Source organism: Sphaerodactylus townsendi, linkage group LG02 (genome assembly GCF_021028975.2).
Source record: "Sphaerodactylus townsendi isolate TG3544 linkage group LG02, MPM_Stown_v2.3, whole genome shotgun sequence".
NCBI lineage: Eukaryota > Metazoa > Chordata > Lepidosauria > Squamata > Sphaerodactylidae > Sphaerodactylus > Sphaerodactylus townsendi.
The window spans coordinates 178,134,562-178,153,408 of NC_059426.1; the positions used below are offsets into that span (position 1 = coordinate 178,134,562).

An 18,847-nucleotide genomic window follows, 5' to 3' on the forward strand; every position below is an offset into this window, starting at 1 on the left:
CTGATCCAGCAGGCTCGTTCTTATGTTCTTAAAAGAGTTAGATCTGAGTACAGATACCTCAGATACCAACATGAGTCTCAGGGTAAAAAGCTTCTGAGAGCCAGCCTGGGATCGGGGCTAAGAATAGCGGACTCTTCTCTGGTTAACTGGATTTGTTTCTCCCCTCCTCCCCACGAAGCCTGCTAGGTGACCTGTGCCAGTCACGCTTGTCAGAACTCACCCAGCCCTACCTACCTCACCAGGTGTCTGTTGTGGGGAGAGGAAGGGAAAAGGAGTTTGTTAGCTGCTTTGAGACTCCTTACAGGAGAGAAAGTGGGGGTATAAATCCAAACTCTTTTTCTGGTCTCCAGGATGCTACTATGCTTGAATCCCGCTGTTCTTGTAATAAACCCCCTTGAACCCTAGAAAGGAGATACGTGGTTTGTAAAAATAAAACTTAAAAAGCCACAGGATAAATATATGTGTCCAGCTGCAATGAGCCTTCCTCAGGAGCCGGGTGAACTCATGCAACGCAAGTGTCTCTTCTGCGGGCAGATAAATAAACACAACCCCATCAGCTAAGCGGCAGGGGAACACAACACTCTTCCTGTTTACTAGGTTATCCAGTTACAGGGACAGGCAAAACAGCCCAGCAAGGGTAGAGGTATCCCCGTGGCAGGTTTCCTCACAATTCCCCTGCTCTGGTGTCCCCCAGCAATGGCTACATGGGCCACCTGGGCTTTCCAGGTCGAGCCATTAGAAGAAAAGGAGGTGTCTGGATTTATATCCCCCCTTTCTCTCCTGTAAGGAGACTCAAGGTGGCTTACAGGCTCCTTTCCCTTCCTCTCCCCACAACAGACACCTTGTGAGGTGGGTGGAGCTGATAGAGTCCTGAGAGAACTGTGACTAGCCCAAGGTCACTCAGCAGGAATGTAGGAGTGCGGAAACACATCCGGCTCACCAGATAAACCTCAGCCACTCAGGTGGAGGAGTGCGGAATCCAACCCGGTTCTCCAGATTATCACTGTTATCCATATAACATTGTTAACACAATGTACTGCAGGTTCTCTGAATTCCTGGCTTTCTTTTGTTTCAAAAGTTACTGTCTACTCAGTGGCCCCCCAACCTTTTTGAGCCTGCAGGTACAGTCAAAATTCTGTCTCAGGAAGTGGACTCAGCCACAAAATGACTGCCAGTGGCACAGCAGAGTAGCAGCTGTATTGTCGAAGGCTTTCGCGGCCGGAATCACTGGGGTGCTGTGTGGTTTCCGGGCTGTCTGGCCGTGTTCTAGCAGCATTCTCTCCTGACGTTTCGCCTGCATCTGTGGCTGGCATCTTCAGAGGATCTGATAGTAGGAGAGGAAAGCAAGTGGAGTATATATACCTGTGAGCAACAATTAAGATAGCAAGGTCAATAGGCTTGCCAGGCTACTTCTATTCAGATGCCCTCACCTATTGACCTTGCTATCTTAATTGTTACTCACAGGTACATATACTCCACTTGCTTTCCTCTCCTACGATCAGATCCTCTGAAGATGCCAGCCACGGATGCAGGCGAAACGTCAGGAGAGAATGCTGCTAGAACACGGCCAGACAGCCCGGAAACCACACAGCACCCCAGAGTAGCAGCTGCTGACAAAGCTGCATTTTAATCAAATCTGCACAGCCAATCAAACCCCCAGCAACCGATCCGGAAAGTTGGCGGGTCAAAGCCCTTCCTTGCCCCACCCACTTTTTAAAAACACTTGGTGGGCACCAGAAAAAATGTGGATGGGGGTCATGGCACTCCCCAGGCACCACAATGCTGACTGCCTGTCAAAACTAGATATCTCCAGAGGTCTTACGTGGTCTTGCCATGCCTATGTATCGATAGGTGGGAGAAGGAGACGGTGGCATCCAGTCAGTGGGCTTCATAGAATCCTAGAGTTGGAAGAGACCCCCAGGGGCCATCCAGTCCAACCCCCTGCCATGCAGGAACACACAATCAAAGCACTCCTGACAGAGGGCCATCCAGCCTCTCCTTAAAAACCTCCAAAGAAGGAGACTCCACCACACTCCCAGGTAGTGCATTCCACTGTTGAATAGCCCTGATGTTTAGGTGGAATCTCTTTTCCTTCACCTTGGACCCATCACTCCTGATCGTAGTCTCTGGAGCCGCAGAAAACAAGCTTGCTGTGCCTGAGCATCGCTTTGCTTATGGGCTGTTTTGCAGGCTTCCCAAGAACCAACTAGAGGCGGAGAGCTGGCAGCTGAAAGCGTGATGAGCAGACGGAACTCCTATGCGCATAATGGGGCTTTAGCAGAGGCTTCTGCTGTTTTTCACTGGGGCTTCCAAGTGCAAAATCAGACTTGACAAAGAGTTTTGAAGTGTAATCTGAGTCTGATACTTTTGTCAATAAACAGAATTGGTTCTCAATTGACTCTGTTTACTGGGAGATCAAAGGAACACGACCCTGCCGCTCTCAAGGTCGTCGTGTTTCCCTTTATATTTCCATTACAAAAAGTGCTAGACAATTTTTTCCAATGAAAGCCAGGAATTCCAAACACCTCCTATACATACTGTTATAACATTATAACAACATAACTATATTCTGTTGTCCGTTAAAATAAAACAATCCACAGCAGTTTTGGGCCCTCCTTCCCCTCCTAAGAAGCCTGGCATGCAAGACCATGTCCACACCCACACCCCCCACACCCCCCACACACACCTGCCTTTCCTGTTCCAGGTGGAGCTCATGGTGATTGGCTGGAAGTGAATCAACACCATGCGTTCCATCTAAGGGCAATTATGTTTTAGGAGAATGCTATAACTCCGTGGTGGCGAACCTTTGGCACTCCAGATGTTATGGACTACGATTCCCATCAGCCCCTGCCAGCATGGCCAATTGGCCATGCTGGGCCCGGGGCGAATAATAATCCATAACATCTAGAGTGCCGTCTCCACCACTGCTACTAAAAACTTTCAGGTTATTTTGGGGAAACGAAGCGGCAGATCAATCTCTGTATCGTTAGATCAAGGATCTCAACAACCACTTGTAACAAAGCATATTATTGAGCGAGATGGGCTTCATGCCCCCTGTAGATGTATACATGTATGACCATTTGCTTCCCACGTCTTTCTGTCTTCTACGATCGGCATCCGTGCAGAAACATCACCAGAACGAAGAGGTCCAGCTTCCAGTGCACGATTGCCACTCCTTCAAGAACAGCAACAGGGGGCCAAAGTCACTCCACAAAGGAGATTATTCTCCACCCGCTTCTGCCACGTTGGAGCCGCACAAAGAACTGTCAGTTGTTTCATAAGCTGCCGCTTCTTTTGTGCCATCCTCATGATGTGGCGTCCTGAAATATTATCAGAGATGTTGGCTGGGTTTAAGAACGTTCCTGCATTTTCCCCGTCAATGAGTTTGACAGATTGCTTCGCAACCCCGTGCTCGTCCCCACAACAATCCCGCAAGAGAGCTGAGAACCAGGGTGAAAAGGAAGGGAGTTGCCCACACCAACCAATTAATAAGAACATAAGAACATAAGAACTAGCCTGCTGGATCAGACCAGAGTCCATCTAGTCCAGCACTGTGCCAACACGGCAATTTCACCTGAATACTGAGGTTTTAGTTTAGAAGAAACGGTTGGCTCCAAGGCACGCATTACTTGGAAGTAAGCTTGGTGGTAGTCGGCAGCTTTGCTTTGAAGCAATTGTGCAATGCTTCGAATGGGTGAATCAGGACCCTAGGAGGGTTTAGAAGCAAGCCCCATTGCCAGCAACCGAGCTAACTCCCAGGTAAAGGATTGTGCTTTAGTTCTTCCCATGAAAATCAGTGGGGCTTAACAGAACTTAACAGGGTTACCTACATGTCATGCCCAGTGGCCCAGGCCAGCCTAGGTGTGTGTGTGTGGGGGGGGATTTTCGCCCCCCCCACATGATGAACTCTGTGCATGCGTGCCAACAGAGAGGTCTCTGAGTGCCACCTCTGGCACCCGTGCCATAGGTTCACCACCACTGACCTAGATCAGCAGTTCTCAACCTGGGGGTCACGACCCCTTTCACAGGGGTCGCCTAAGACTCTCTGCATCAGTGTTCTCCATCTGTAAAATGGATAAATGTTAGGGTTGGGGGTCACCACAACATGAGGAACTGTACTAAAGGGTTGCAGCATTAGGAAGGTTGAGAACCACTGACCTAGATGAAGTACCCTACCTACCGCTAACCCTACATAACCACAAAAAAATAAAAGGGAGTGCTGTAAAGGGGAGGGGAGAGCGTGACCTCTGTGGTCCCAGGGTGTAGTAGAAGGCCTCCTGAGATGAACACCATGATCGCGAAGCTGGCGCTCCCACTTTCGGGCCAGGAGCTTTCTACGGCCCCTGGCCTACTGCCTGAGTGGAATGCTCTTCCTCCAGCTGTCAGAGCCCTCACGGGACCTTAATGAGGTTCATGGGGCCTGGGGGGCCTGAGACTATTCCGCCCGGAGACTTGGGGAGGTGCCAGCGTGATGCCTTCCCCTTTTTTTTAACAGCTGGAGCCTTCTGTCCCACCTGAAGGAGGTTAGCTGATTAGAGCATGCCATCTGTTGTTTTGAAATGTTCAATATGATTTGAGCATTTGCTCTTATTTTTAATGTAGACCAGTACTAAATGTACGGTGTTGGTTTATTTATTTGCCTGCTGTTCTGTTTGTTTGTTGTGAACCGGCCTGGGCCCTTCGGGGGAGGGCGCTATATAAGTTTAAGAATGAATGAATGAATGAATGAATGAATGAATGAATGAAGGAAGGAAGGAAGGAAGGAAGGAAGGAAGGAAGGAAGGAAGGAAGGAAGGAAGGAAGGAAGGAAGGAGGGAGGAAGGAGGGAAGGAGGGAGGAAGGGAGGAAGGAGGGAGGGGAGGAGGGAGGGAGGGAGGGAGGGAGGGAGGGGAGGAGGGAGGGAGGGAGGGAGGAGGAGGAAGGAAGGAAGGAAGGAAGGAAGGAAGGAAGGAAGGAAGGAAGGAAGGAAGGAAGGAAGGAAGGAAGGAAGGAAGGAAGAAGGAAAAGGAAGGAAAGGGAAGAAGAGGAAGGAAGGAAGGAAGGGAAGGAGAAAAGGAAGGGGAGAGGAGAGGAAGGAAGGAGAGAAGGGAGAGAAAGGGAGAGAAGGGAGAAAAGAAAAGAAGAAGAAAGAAAAGAAAGAAAGAAAAAGAAAGAAAAGAAAGAAAGAAAGAAAGAAAGAAAGAAAGAAAGAAAGAAAGAAAGAAAGAAAGAAAGAAAGAAAGAAAGAAAGAAAGAAAGAAAGAAAGAAAGAAAGAAAGTGAATCAGGTCTGAGCCCGGATGGCAAAGTTCCTGGGAACCTACTAGAGACACCATTTTGAGTTCCTCGATGGAAAAAAAGGAGTGTGCATTGTTCGCAGGCAGCCACCACTGCGAAGAACTATTAACTATTTTTCACAGGGTTATGAGAAGAAGACATTGAAACCGGATTTCAGTTGACTCACAACTCTAAATAACAACATTGGCAGGGATTCCGATTATGGAAAATGTTTTGAGTTGCAAGCCACTTTGAGTTGCAAGCACACGGTTGCCCGTAAATGTCAGCAGCCACCTCCCTGCTTATCGCCACAAGAATTTACCGTTCTTTTCCTTCGGATGATGAAGATAAGGATGTCCTCGCTCTGATATTCCTCATCTTGCTTGTCCAGGGGAACTTTTTCCAGTTCAAAGTCCTTCTGAAGAAGCTACAAAGTAAATACAAGTGTAAGGAACTAATGGCACGACGACCTTCAACCCATGAGATGTCCGTTTCTCTCACAGACCCAACCAGACTGTAATTCTGAGACAGTAACTCTTTCAAGATTTCAGCCTCAGCATCTCGATACAGGAATCCTGCCCTCGGATTCCCATCCATGATGACCACAGGGTCCAGCCCGACTTCTCTTCACAATAGTGAGAAGTCCGTCAGGAGATACAAAGATGACGAACCTCAAAGTATCTCCGCTCCACTTCTGGGTTTTTCCCCATAGTTCTTTCTTCATAGCAGCAAAGAATGTGGGTCTCTGGGTGAGAAAGGTCTTTCAGAGTCTTGATTAGTGGCTCCAATGACTGCCCAGAAAACAAAACATGGATTTGCCAGTAAGCATTGTTTCACCGTTTACAATACTATGAAGAAGAGGAGTTTGGATTTACATCCCATCTTTCTCTCTTGAAAGGAAACTCAAGGTGGCCTACAAGCTCCTTTCCCTTCCTCCCCCCCACAACAGACACCTTGTCAGGTAGGTGGGGCTGAAAGAGTCCTGAGAGAACTGTGACTGGCTCAAGGTTACCCAGCAGGAAGGTAGGAGTGCAGAAACACATCTGGTTCAACAGATAAGCCTCCACCACTCAGGCAGAGTGGAGTGGAGAATCAAACCCAGTCCTCCATATTAGAATCCACCTGCTCTTAACCACTACACCACGCTGGCTCCATAAGAACAAGCCTGCTGGATCAGACCAGAGTCCATCTAGTCCAGCACTCTGCTACTCGCAGTGGCCCACCAGGTGCCTTTGGGAGCTCACGTGCAGGATGTGAAAGCAATGGCCTTCTGCGGCTGTTGCTCCCGAGCACCTGGACTGTTAAGGCATTTGCAATCTCAAATCAAAGAGGATCAAGATTGGTAGCCATTGGTAGCCAAGATTGGTAGCCATCACTCCACAATGGGTGAAGGGTACTTCAGTATGTTCCCAAAGGCTGGGCACTTCCAGCTGACCAGTGCTTGGAGGGTTAGTTCATGGGCAACCCCATCCAAAGCCCTTGGTGGTGGGACTGTCATGGCAATTAGATCATGGTGATCATATCCTATCCAGCAGAGGTATGAGTCAGCAAGAAAGGAATGATCTGACAGCTAGAGAACAGCAAGCAGACCGGTTCAATCCAGTTGCTAGTGACCTTTACAGTGACTGGTGGAACCATGTATATAAGCAACAGCAATGTACTGTGTGTTTGTTCCTTAGGGAAACAAGTGCCTGGCGGAGCACTCTGTTGGACTGTCAACTTTGAGTAGTACCGCTCAAGTCTGCTATCAGGGACGTGGTGCCACTGCCATTCTGCTGCCTCCAAGGGGGCTTTCTGGAAACACGGGGAGCAAAAACTGCAAGAACTCCTCCCCTGCGCCGCTGGAAACCCCTCCTGCCCCCGGGAATGGCCTGGCCTGCCCCCTATGCTGGCATCTCATTGGGTTCTGCAGTGGCAGGGCTGAGGGGCAAAGTAAGTGCCCGTGGAGGGTAAATACGCCACCAGAAGGCCCCACTGCTCCCTCGTACTCCCTCGACCACCAGAATGGTGTAGTAGTTAAGAGCAGGTACATTCTATTAATCCTCACGGAGAACGGGAGCAGTTTGAGGATTCCCCGCTCTTGCCATTTGAGCTCGCGAGGAGAAAAACTTTATCACCTGGTAGAAAGCCAGATTAGCTTGTGCACTCCAACACGTGCCAGATGGGTGACCTTGGGCTAGTCACAGTTCTTCGGGGACTGGGATATCATTAGGATACAGCGTAGGAGGTTAAGAGCTCGTGTATCTAATCTGGAGGAACCGGGTTTGATTCCCAGCTCTGCCACCTGAGCTGTGGAGGCTTATCTGGGGAATTCAGATTAGCCTGTGCACTCCCACACACGCCAGCTGGGTGACCTTGGGCTAGTTGCAGCTTCTCAGAGCTCTCTCAGCCCCACTTACCTCACAGGGTGTTTGTTGTGAGGGGGGAAGGGCAAGGAGATTGTAAGCCCCTTTGAGTCTCCTGCAGGAGAGAAAGGGGGGATATAAATCCAAACTCTTCTTCTTCATTGATGAAGGAGAAATAAACAATTTACCTCTTCGTAGTAGATGCAATCTGCCATCAGTATATAATCCGGCGCAGGAAGAAAGTCTGTTACTTCTTCTCCCCTACACAAGAGAAAGCAGGAGATATAATTTCTGCGGTACAGGAGAGTACACTGAATATCTCTTAGTGAATTCCCGGTCCAACCCCATCCTGAGACTTCAACAGAGTACAAGTCTTTAAAATACAGAAAAAGTTAACTCAGATCCAACCAAGATATGGGCCAGATGAGGTTTTATGTTCTTGAGCCTCATTACAGCATTGATAGATTTAGTTCATCTATTAAAAATAGCACCGATGAAACAAACACAGAGAACGGGGTTGAAGTCTGAAGGAAAGTAATTTGCAAAACAAAATGTATACGAACCATTTCAGTACCTTGGCTTGAATGGATCCAGTGACCAGATGCTGATTATTCTCAATGTTCATTTTCAGCAAATCTTGAACTTCCTCAAGATCAGTAACTGTAACATTTGCCCTTCAAAAGAGAACAAAGTATGACATTTTAATTTATTTTCTAGTTCAAGCTGTGTACTGGCGAGAAAGCAGAACAGAGACAGGCTAAATGTCTGAATCCTTCACAGACACTTCTTTCTTGGTCTTGTCTTCTGAGGCGAAGCAGGTTTTTAAATGTTACTTAAAATAGGGTTTTGTGGGTTTTCCGGGCTGTGGCTGGCATTTAAGATGCCAGCTGAGATGCCAGCCACAGATGCAGGCAAAACGTCAGAAGAAAATGCTACTGGAATACGGCCATACAACCCGGAAAACCCACAACCCCCTAGTGATTGCGGCTGTGAAAGCCTTCGACAATATGTTACTTAAAATATTTATATCTATTTCCCTAGTCAGGGCACCCAACAATATATCCCAGTAAACCTTTTCGAGCCGAGTGCCCAAACTGCAACCCAAAACCCACTCATTTATCGCAAAGTGCCAACACGGCAATTTAACCTGAATACTGAGGTTTTAGTATAGAAAAAAACGGTTGGCTCCAAGGCACACGTCACTCGGGAGTAAGCTTGGTGGCAGTCGGTGGCTTTGCTTTAAAGCAACTGTGCAACACTTCAAATGGGGGAATCACGACCCTAGGAGGGTTTACTCAGAAGCAAATCCTGTTGCCAGCAACCAAGCTTGCTCCCAATCACGCTTTCGTTCTTCCCATGAAAATCAGCGCTCAACAGAGTTACCTACACTGCTTCCCCAAAACTAGATCTTAGGTTTAATGCTAATAATCTACCTGAAATAATTACACTATTATCACGTGACGAACTCTGTGCACGCGTGCCCACAGAGAGGGCTCTGAGTGCCACCTCTGGCACCCGTGCCATAGGTTCACCACCACTGATATAGCCTATTCTTCCATCAACGCCCTGCAAAATAGAACTGTCTTGCAAGCATACTTAGATGTAGCCAATGAAGCCACCCGCTGTCTCACTCTGACAGGCCGGGCCAAAGACGGGTCTGCAGAATCTAAACAACGACCATGCTGACAAACAAGACATAACTGAAAGAAGATGGCCCCGGCAATGGTGCCAATCCTTCAGCAAGGCCGGGTCCAAGAGGATCCCCCAAGCTCTTCGCTTGATCTGCCGAAGGAAGCTAAAACTTGTCCAGGCCTGGTCGATTGTCACCAGCCAAGGACCCTGATTCCCCAGCCAGAACCCGCTGTCTCATCTGGATTAAACATCAGTTTGTTTAAGAACATAAGAACATAAGAACAAGCCAGCTGGATCAGACCAAAGTCCATCTAGTCCAGCTCTCTGCTACTCGCAGTGGCCCACCAGGTGCCTTTGGGAGCTCACCCATCAGCATTTACCCATCAGCATTTCGACCACAGGCTCAAGACCCTGGTGGCAGAACTTTTAATTTTGTAAACTTCTTTGAACAACAATACCTTCAGAGTGCAGTGTGGTTTCCGGGCTGTATGGCCGTGTTCTAGCAGCATTCTCTTCTGACGTTCCGCCTGCATCTGTGGCTGGCATCTTCAGAGGATCTGATAGTAGGAATGGAAAGCAAGTGGAGTATATATGCTGTGAGGTCAAAAGGTGAGGCCCTCTGAATATAGTAGCCTGGCATGTGAGTCACAAAGAAGTCACAAAGAAGTCTCACATGCCAGGCTACTCTATTCAGAAGGGCACTCTACTGACCTCACTGTCTATATACTCCACTAGATTCCTACTATCGAATCCTCTGAAGATCCCAATATATGTCATGTCACTTAACGTCAGGTGGTAATACGTCTAACTGGCTATACAACATAGTGATTCAGGCCGTGAAAGCCTTCGACAATACAATTCCTTCAGAGGTTTAGATAATGAGATATGAAGCTAGAGGCTATTTGCATAAGCATAAGCATTTTTTATTGTTATTGTGCACGCACAACGAAATTTGCAGCAGCATTCCTCGATGCACACAATTTCAGACTCATACCCCATCCTCACTTTCCCCTTCCTCCACCCATCCCTACACAGCCCCAAACACATCAACACGAAGCCGCGGAGTTTAGCATAGCCACAGCTCTAGAGTAGAAGCTGTCTCTAAGCCTCTTTGTCCTAGTTTTGATAGACCTGTATCGTTGCATATGGGGAATAAGCCGCTCCGAAGTTCCAAATGATCTCAACCAAAGGTTTAACAGAAGGAGTAAAGAGCACTAGGGATAACATTGAGGATGGGGCAGAACACACAACTAGTTCACCCTGCCAATCCTATAGGAACTCTTTGTTTCCTGCCAGCAAGAAAAGAATGAAACCAACAGAGGGGCTATCGCTTTCATTCCACACATTCATTGTAGCCATTCCATTAAAGACTGTGAGTGCATCCAATGCTGTTGATAGAACAATATCGGCGGGAATGGACCAGACTTAGCCATCAGTAGTTGGCATTAACCACCAGGGTCTGCAACCTGTGGCTCTCCAGATGTTCTTGGACTACAATTCCCATCAGCCCCTGCCAGCATGGCCACAGGTTGCAGACCTCTGCACCAGACCAATAACTCTGTATTTCATTCCCAGCTTGAAACATTCCCAGCTTGAAACCAGATTTACAGTGACCACAAAGACAGTGACCACGGTTAGTGATTTTTCAGGGGGGGTACCATATTTATTGAACCAACCCCCCTCTCCCAACTGCCTGGACTCTTTTTTTGCTAATTTTAGATACCAGCAAAAGAATTTTCTCGCTTTGTTCTGCTTATCGCTAATTGTTACTTTCCCCCAACTACTATCTTCAGTTTCCTTCATGCCAGTTAATTCAGACTTTTATTGCTACTCTGTGTTTTGAGTTTTTAACTTCGGCTGTTTCAGTTTGGTAAACCTGGTTACTCTACTTCTGTGTAATTTTTAATTTTGTAAACTGCTTTAAATAACATTAAAGCAAGACAGTTATTCTAAAAAAAACCATAAATATGGCTCTTTGTTCCTGAACTATTTTCCATACAAGCAGTTGCAAACAGAGTCTAGAGATCTGCACAAGCAATAGCACAAGGCTCTTTTGAAATAGATGGTGAAGGATTTTTTAAAAGCCCTTTTGATAAAAAGAGAACTAGCCATGGAAAATTGCCTGTAAAATTGCTCTGAAATACCCTTACGTAAGCCTGAATACCATTGAAATCTCAGCTACCTAATCATGACCACATCCCATGGCTAGAAGCAGCTCCCCCCGCCCAAATGTTTTCATGACCTGAAATGGCCCCACAGAGTTGGTATTTACTCCACAGACAACCTGTAAAGGGCCTACTGGAAGAAACTGGGCTTTGCCGGAACAGGAATCATAGAATCATAAAGTTGGAAGAGACCCCAAGGGCCATCCAGTCCAACCCCCTGCCATGCAGAAACACACAATCAAAGCACTCCTGACAGATGGCCATCCAGCCTGTTGCAAAACCTCCAAGGAGACTCCACCACCCTCCGAGGAAGTGCATTCCACTGTCAAACAGCCTTGACTGTCAGGAAGTTTTCCCTGATGTTTAGGTGGAATCTCTTTTCCTTCACCTTGACCCCATGACTCCTGGTTCTCGTCTCTGGAACAGCAGAAAACAAGCTTGCCTCCCTCACTAACATGACAGCCCTTCAAATATCTAAACAGGGCTATCAGGTCACCACTTAACCTTCGCTTCACCAAACTGAACATCCCCAGCTCCCAAGTCTATCCTCTTACGGCATGGATTCCAGACCTTTTCCCATTTTGGTCGCCCTCCTCTGGACCTGTTGCAGTTTGTCAATATCCTTCCTGTGCCCAGAACTGTGCACAATATTCCAGGTGAGGTCTAACTAATGCAGAATAGAGAGGTACAATTACATCCCTCGATTGACTAGACTCCTGTTGATAAATAGGGAGTATAAATATTGCATATATTTATGCAATATCACATAAGTCTTTCACACAAATGAAATCCAGAACCATGAAGTCCCTTAAAGGTTGGCACCTCAGGGTTGGGCAATAGCCGGAGCTGGCAGGGATTGGGGACAGGATATTGCACAGGTGTCAAACTCGCGGCCCTCCCTGCTGGCAGGGGATGATGGGAACTGTAGTCCATAACATCTGGAGGGCCGCGAGTTTGACACCTGTGGGATAATGCAATACAATGCAATACAGTCTACTCTCCAAAACAGCCATTTCCTCCATGGGGAACCGATCTGTCGTCTGGAAATCAGTTTTAAATCCACGTAATCCCCAGGTGCCACCTGGAGGATGGGATCCTTCCCAAAATCTGCAGAATTGCGGGCGCCACAAAAGGGCTTTGGTGGGAGGGGAGGCATTTGGAAGTGGGGAGAAAATGCCCGATCCTAGGAGAAAAGTTACAGCTGAAGGCTTTTACGGCCAGAATCAACAGGCTGTTGTGGCGTTTCTGGGCTGTGTAGCTGTGGTGTGGTGGTTGTGGGCAACATTTTAGGAGCGAAAACCAGCACGCCACGGGCCACACTGCCCAGAAAACCCACAACAGCCACAAACGTTCAGTGGCTTGATTAGGGCTGCCACCTTTGGGTCGGGGGATTCCTGGAGAGTTGGAGGGAGTGAAGCGGGGTGGCGGCGAACCGTTGGCACTCCAGATGTGGTGGACTACAATTCCCATCAGCCCCTGCCAGCATGGCCAAAAGGCTTCTGCAGCAGCACCAATTGGCCATGCCGGCAGGGGCTGATGGGAATTGCAGTCCACCGCATCTGGAGTGCCAACGGTTCGCCGTTTTCGCCAGAAGCGGAATAGACAGCTGAATAAATAAAACAAACAAACAAAAATAAACGTCAAAAAGGTTCTAGAGCTCCCGGTCCCGCCTGGAGGCTGGCAACCCCCCCCCCGTGCGTGAAGCGGGCCGGAGCCCGGGCCAGGGCCCCGATCCTGAGGGGGGCGGCGCGGGGACCCACCCGAGGCTGGCGGCCATGAGGCCCACGAGGCCCGTCCCGGCGCCCAGCTCGAGCACGGCGCGGCGGCGCAGCGGCAGGCGGAGGCGGCGGCCCGGCGGGGCCTGCTGGTGGGCCGCGCTCTTGTCGAGGAAGCGGGCCAGCACCAGCGCCGCGTCCCACACCACCCCGCCCGGCCCGCCCGCCGGCCGCCCGCTGCGCCACCCGCAGCGGCCCCGACCCGTCCCGCCGGCGCAGCTCCCGCTCGAACGCGGACATCAGGCCTTTGCTAGGCCCGCCCCGCCCCGCCCCGCCCGGGCCGCGCTGAGGGGCGGAGCGGCCAGGTTAGGCCCGGCCCAGGCGGCGAGCCCAGGCTGGGGGGGGGGGGGGGGGGCGGACGCGCATCCCTTCCGCAGCAGCGCCCGCACGTGTGAATGCGCCCACGAGTCCCGGCACGCAGCCCTTTCGCCCCCCACCCCCCACGACCCGCCTCAGTGGCTCGTCAGGAGGCGCCTCTCACTGTCGCCACAACTTTTTTAAGTTAAAAAAACAACAACATTTTTTTTTTAAAAAAAAGGAAAACAACCCCCATCTAACCTCCCCTCCCCCGCTCTAATAATAATAATAATAATAATTTAAAAAAAAAAAACAGGCTATTTTACTGCCGTCGCAACTATTTTATTATTTACTTTACACATATAAACAACAGAAAAAGACACTCAAGTTTAATCTCTACTCCCCCGCTCGAATTATAATAATATAACATCTGAATAATAATAGGGTGCCCAGAAACAACTAAAACCTGCTGCTCCCTTATGTAGAGATTTTAATAGCTGGAGGCCATCTTATTTTAATTGATATAACCGAATGCTGCTTTTAAATTGTTTTAATTTTTAACATATCCACTGTTTTATTTAATGTTGTAAACCGCCCTGAGCCCTTCGGGGGGAGGGCGGTATAAAAGTGGAATAATAAAAATAAATAATAATAATAATAATAATAATAATAATAATAATAATAATAATAAGAAGAAGAAGAAGAAGAAGAAGAAGAAGAAGAAGAAGACGAATCAAAAGAGTATAGAGTCCAACAGTTTAAAACACGAAAGGAGCAGTGGCTAAACAAGCCACTCCATGGGCAGTACTTTAAGAACATTGAAGGGAAGGTTGACAGCAAGAAAACATGGGAGTGGCTCAGAAGGGGAACTCTAAAGATGGAGACTGAAGGCCTGATTTTTGCTGCCCAGGAGCAAGTGTAACCCCCATGCCCAGTAAGGGGTGGAGACTCGGAGCAGCAGAGAGGCTGAAAGAGCTCTTTTGCAGAAGAAGCAAGGCTACCAGACTCGGACCTTGATTTCTATAAGCCCTGAACACCTTGTTAAGGTAACTGCAATGTTGTTGGGAACTACTGGGAAGGGAGTTGTTTGTTTTTGCTATGTTGTAAATGTTGGAGTTTATTGTTTCAGGGTTTTCTTGTGTGGTTGTCATGGGTGAGAGTTCTCCTGGAGACCTGCATCATGTTGCAACCTGTTCATCAAGCCCTTGGAGTCTTCAGGAGCCAGCCAACTTGCAAAGAAGAAATTGGACTTGGCAATATCAGTAGACTGTAAATAGAAGGACTTGAAATGCAAACCTGAACAGGACCTTGAATTGTAATGTTAAATGTTGATGTTTTAAAAGTGTTAATTGTAAAGAAAAGTAAACCATTTTGTTGTTTAAATTTGGTTCTTTGCAACTCATTCCAGGTTCTGCTTACAGAACCCACAGAAGGAAGGTTACACAAGCATTAGGACAAATGCAAACTAAGAGACCGCGAATCGAAAAGTCTTACAATGACCCAAAGTGCCGTCTCTGCAAAGAGGGTGATGAAACTTGTGGAGGACATCATCTGCTGTTGTCAGAAAATAGCCCAAACTGTACTATCTCGAGCGTCACAATAGGCTAGCAGCAACAATGGTGCACTGGAACCTTTGCAAAAGAATACGGCCTGCCCACCTGTAGCAAGACACTGAATGCGAGCACAGAAGCCAGAGAAGACCACAGAAAATGAAGAAACAAAAATACTCTGGGACTTTAGGAGAATCACAGACAGACGAGACACCTGGCACACAACACCCCAGACATAACAGTGATAGAGAAAAAACATGTTTGGATCATAGATGTTAAGCTTTGTGCCAGAAGTTGACAACTGGGAGTAGAGGACAAAGAGCTGGAAAAGATCACAAAATACAAGGACCTACAAATTGAAAAGAGTTGAGCGTTGATTGTGGGCAGAAAAGAACAACAGTAATCCCACTAGTAAGTCAGTTGCTCTAGGAGGGAGGAATCCCAAAGAAATCTTGAAAAACACATCTGGAGAAGCCTAAACTGGGACAGAACATCATTCCACATGCTGCAGAAAGCAGCACTTCTAGGAACTGCACATATTCTACGCAAATACCTCTAATATCCTAGGTCCTTGGGAAGGACTCGATATTCAGAGATGAATTCCAGACACTTGTGCTGTGTTGTTATGTGTATAATAATAATAATAATAATAATAATAATAATAATAATAATAATAATAATAATAATAATAATAATAATGAAGGCCAACAACCAGCTAAAGATCTGGCAGCTGTGAAATCTACAATAATAATAATAGTAAATATTGAAATGCCTGATGGCCAAACCATCAAGTGCAACCAAGAGGCCACTTATAAATACCTGGGCATTTTGCAGCTGGATAATATGAAGCATGGGCAAGTGAAGACTGTTGTTGTTACCGCCAGGAAAATACACAAAATATTTTCCTGAGTCAGGTTGCCTGGCTACACTAGCTCCATGCCCGGATGCAGAGACTTGTGTGGTTCAGAAGCCTCCATAAGGCTCATAGAGAACACTTGTGTATGATTGTACCAATGATATATGGTTTCCCTCTTGTTTATGCCATTCTAAGATGTAATAAAAGCCCCTTCAGAGTTGAATTTATGATGTGCCCGCTGTTTAGGATTTTAGTTTGAATAGGTTCTCCAGTTAGTTTAAGGTTTTGTTATTGTTGACTTAGGAAAGTCTTGCCTATAAGTATATGTGTTTATCCCTTAAGGTTTCCCTAACGTTTAAGTTTAGAAATGCTATTTTTGAAATTTGTGTCTGTTAGCAAAAGCAGCAGCCTGTAAGAGGCTGATATTAAGGGACTTGTGGCCTCCCATCCCTACATACTCCATTCCCTCCAGGCTCTGCCCTCAAACTCTCCAGGAATTTCCCCAGCTGGAGCTGGCAACCCTATGACAGTGGCTTGTCCATGTTATTTATTATGCCTCTTTTGTTTCCATTTGTATTATAGTGTGACATCTAACCTGCTGCTTCAAGGGACCACCCTGCCTTCAACCTGTTGCCATGTTGGAAGTAGTGTGAACAGAGGCGTAGCGAGGAAAAATGGCTCCCAGGGCAACACCTGCTCCAGGCGCCCACACCCCACTTACCTTAGCCTCCGCCGGCGGTCGCAGGCAGCCTGATGGGGTTAGGCTGAGGGGTGCCCAGCAGTGGCCCTGCCAGGCTGTTCCTTCAGCTGGGCTGGGTCGAGGGGGGAAGGAGGAGGGCATGAGGGTGATTTTCTGCCCCTCCCCATGTGACCAGACAGCGGCCGCCCGGGGCACCCTTCATTGAAGTTCCGCCTCTGAGCATGAAGCAAGACATGTCAAAGGAACTGTGATCCAGGAAAGCACAAATCAAGGTTGAAAGTTTGAAGAACAGCATGTTGGGGGGTGGGTTTGTCTCCCTCATAAGCTACCTTCAGCAGCTCCCTGGAGAGGCAGCATATCCATTTTCTAAGTAAAATAAATGTGGGCCCGTCCCAAAAGTGGTGAGGGAAGGATTGGCCTTTAAGGAGCCGGAAAAGTCTGGCCCACTCCAGCTCTTGGACCAGAGGAGAACGGAAGAGTCTGCTTGGGGACCACACCGACAAGCCACAGGCCAGGGACGATGCTGTCAACTCCCTTGTCTCTTCTCACAAACGGTACTGTGAGGTAGGCCATTTTGGATTCAGGCCCTCCCATGTAACCTGAACCCCAGTCCTCTGTCAGTCACGCTTGTCTACGGGGGTCACATGGTGGAGATGGAGCTGTCCATCCTGAAATGGTAGAAGAAGAAGGAGGAGGAGGAGGAGGAGGAGGAGGAGGAGGAGGAGGAGAGGAGGAGGAGGAGGAGGAGGAGTTTGGATTTATATCCCCCCTTTCTCTCCTGCAGGAGACTCAAAGGGGCTGACAATCTCCTTGCCCTTCCCCCCTCACAACAAACACCCTGTGAGGTGGGTGGGGCTGAGAGAGCTCCGGAAATCTGTGACTAGCCCAAGGTCACCCAGCTGGCGTGTGTGGGAGTGCACAGGCTAATCTGAATTCCCCAGAGAAGCCTCCACAGCTCAGGCGGCAGAGCTGGGAATCAAACCCGGTTCCTCCAGATTCCAATGCACCTGCTCTTAACCACTATGCCACTGGCTACTTCTGGCTCACTTGTAAGCATGTATGTCTGCAAGGGGGGTTGGTCTGGTGCTGCACCTGGGCTAGAGGTGGTCATCCCGCTTGTCACGGCACACACCTGTGATGCATGAAGTCCTCTCTGGTACATACAAAGCCACGTGGCCTCAGTGCATCTGCTGGCGATGGAGCGCCGCCACCTTTTGCTGCCTGGACACCTGGGCCTTCCTCGTACAGGTGTGTCATTCGTCAGAGAGGGATTTGATTCCTCGCTCTACCGCTTGAGCTGTGGAGGCTTGTCTGGTGAGCCAGATTAGCTTGTGCACTCCAGCACATGCAAGCTGGGTGACCTTGGGCTAGTCACCATTCTTCAGAGCGCTCTCAGCCCCGCCCACCTCTCAGGATCATTGTTGTTGGGGTGGGGGGCGGGGGGAAGGAGATTGTCAGCCCCTTTGAGTCTCCTTACAGGAGATAAAAGTGGGATGTAAATCCAACTCTTCTTCATAGCATTTTGTTTGCTAGGGATTCCTGAAACACACAGTTCCCCCAGCCTGCGTGATCTTCTCTTAAGGGACGGACCAGGAGCAGCAGTGGCGTAGGAGGTTAAGAGCTCGTGTATCTAATCTGGAGGAACCGGGTTTGATTCCCAGCTCTGCCGCCTGAGCTGTGGAGGCTTATCTGGGGAATTCAGATTAGCCTGGGCACTCCCACACACGCCAGCTGGGTGACCTTGGGCTAGTCACAGCTTCTCAGAGCTCTCTCAGCCCCACACACCTCACAGGGTGTTTGTTGTGAGGGGGGAAGGGCAAGGAGATTGTCAGCCCCTTTGAGTCTCCTGCAGGAGAGAAAGGGGGGATATAAATCCAAACTCTTCTTCTTCTTCTTCATGCAACTGCTGCATTTGTGCCCTAATGCTTCCAGCATAGCATAGTACAGCACCCACCCACCCCCGCCTCCACCCCCCAGGACTGGTCTGTTGGTCTGTCATAGTTGGCTTTGAACTCTCGGGTTGGTAGCAGCTTTCCAGGGTCTCTGGTGGAGGTCTTTCATGTCACCTACCCAAAAAATGCCTGGCTAGCCTCAACCAGGGCCTGGGGTTTTTGGCCCTGACCCCAACCTGGTGAAACACTGCGATGAGACCCAGAACCTGTGAGATTTAATGCAATTCCGTAGGGTCAGTAAGACGGAGCCGTTTCACCGGACACACGGTTGAGGCAGCTACAGCCTTCCATCAAATGGCTTCCTTCTTTCCCACCCTTCC

The 18,847-nt window shown here is 48.5% G+C and overlaps 1 protein-coding gene across 1 annotated transcript; it reads right to left on the minus strand.

Moving 5' to 3' along the window:
* Nucleotides 1-3,011: 3,011 nt before the first annotated feature.
* On the minus strand, nucleotides 3,012-13,427 carry VCPKMT (valosin containing protein lysine methyltransferase). Its single transcript, XM_048486317.1, is given in 7 exon segments — nucleotides 3,012-3,320; nucleotides 5,578-5,682; nucleotides 5,927-6,046; nucleotides 7,789-7,861; nucleotides 8,164-8,274; nucleotides 13,158-13,339; nucleotides 13,341-13,427. Coding segments are annotated over 7 exon segments (678 nt in total). The 5' UTR covers nucleotides 13,413-13,427; the 3' UTR covers nucleotides 3,012-3,305.
* Between the last annotated feature and the right edge of the window lie 5,420 nt (nucleotides 13,428-18,847).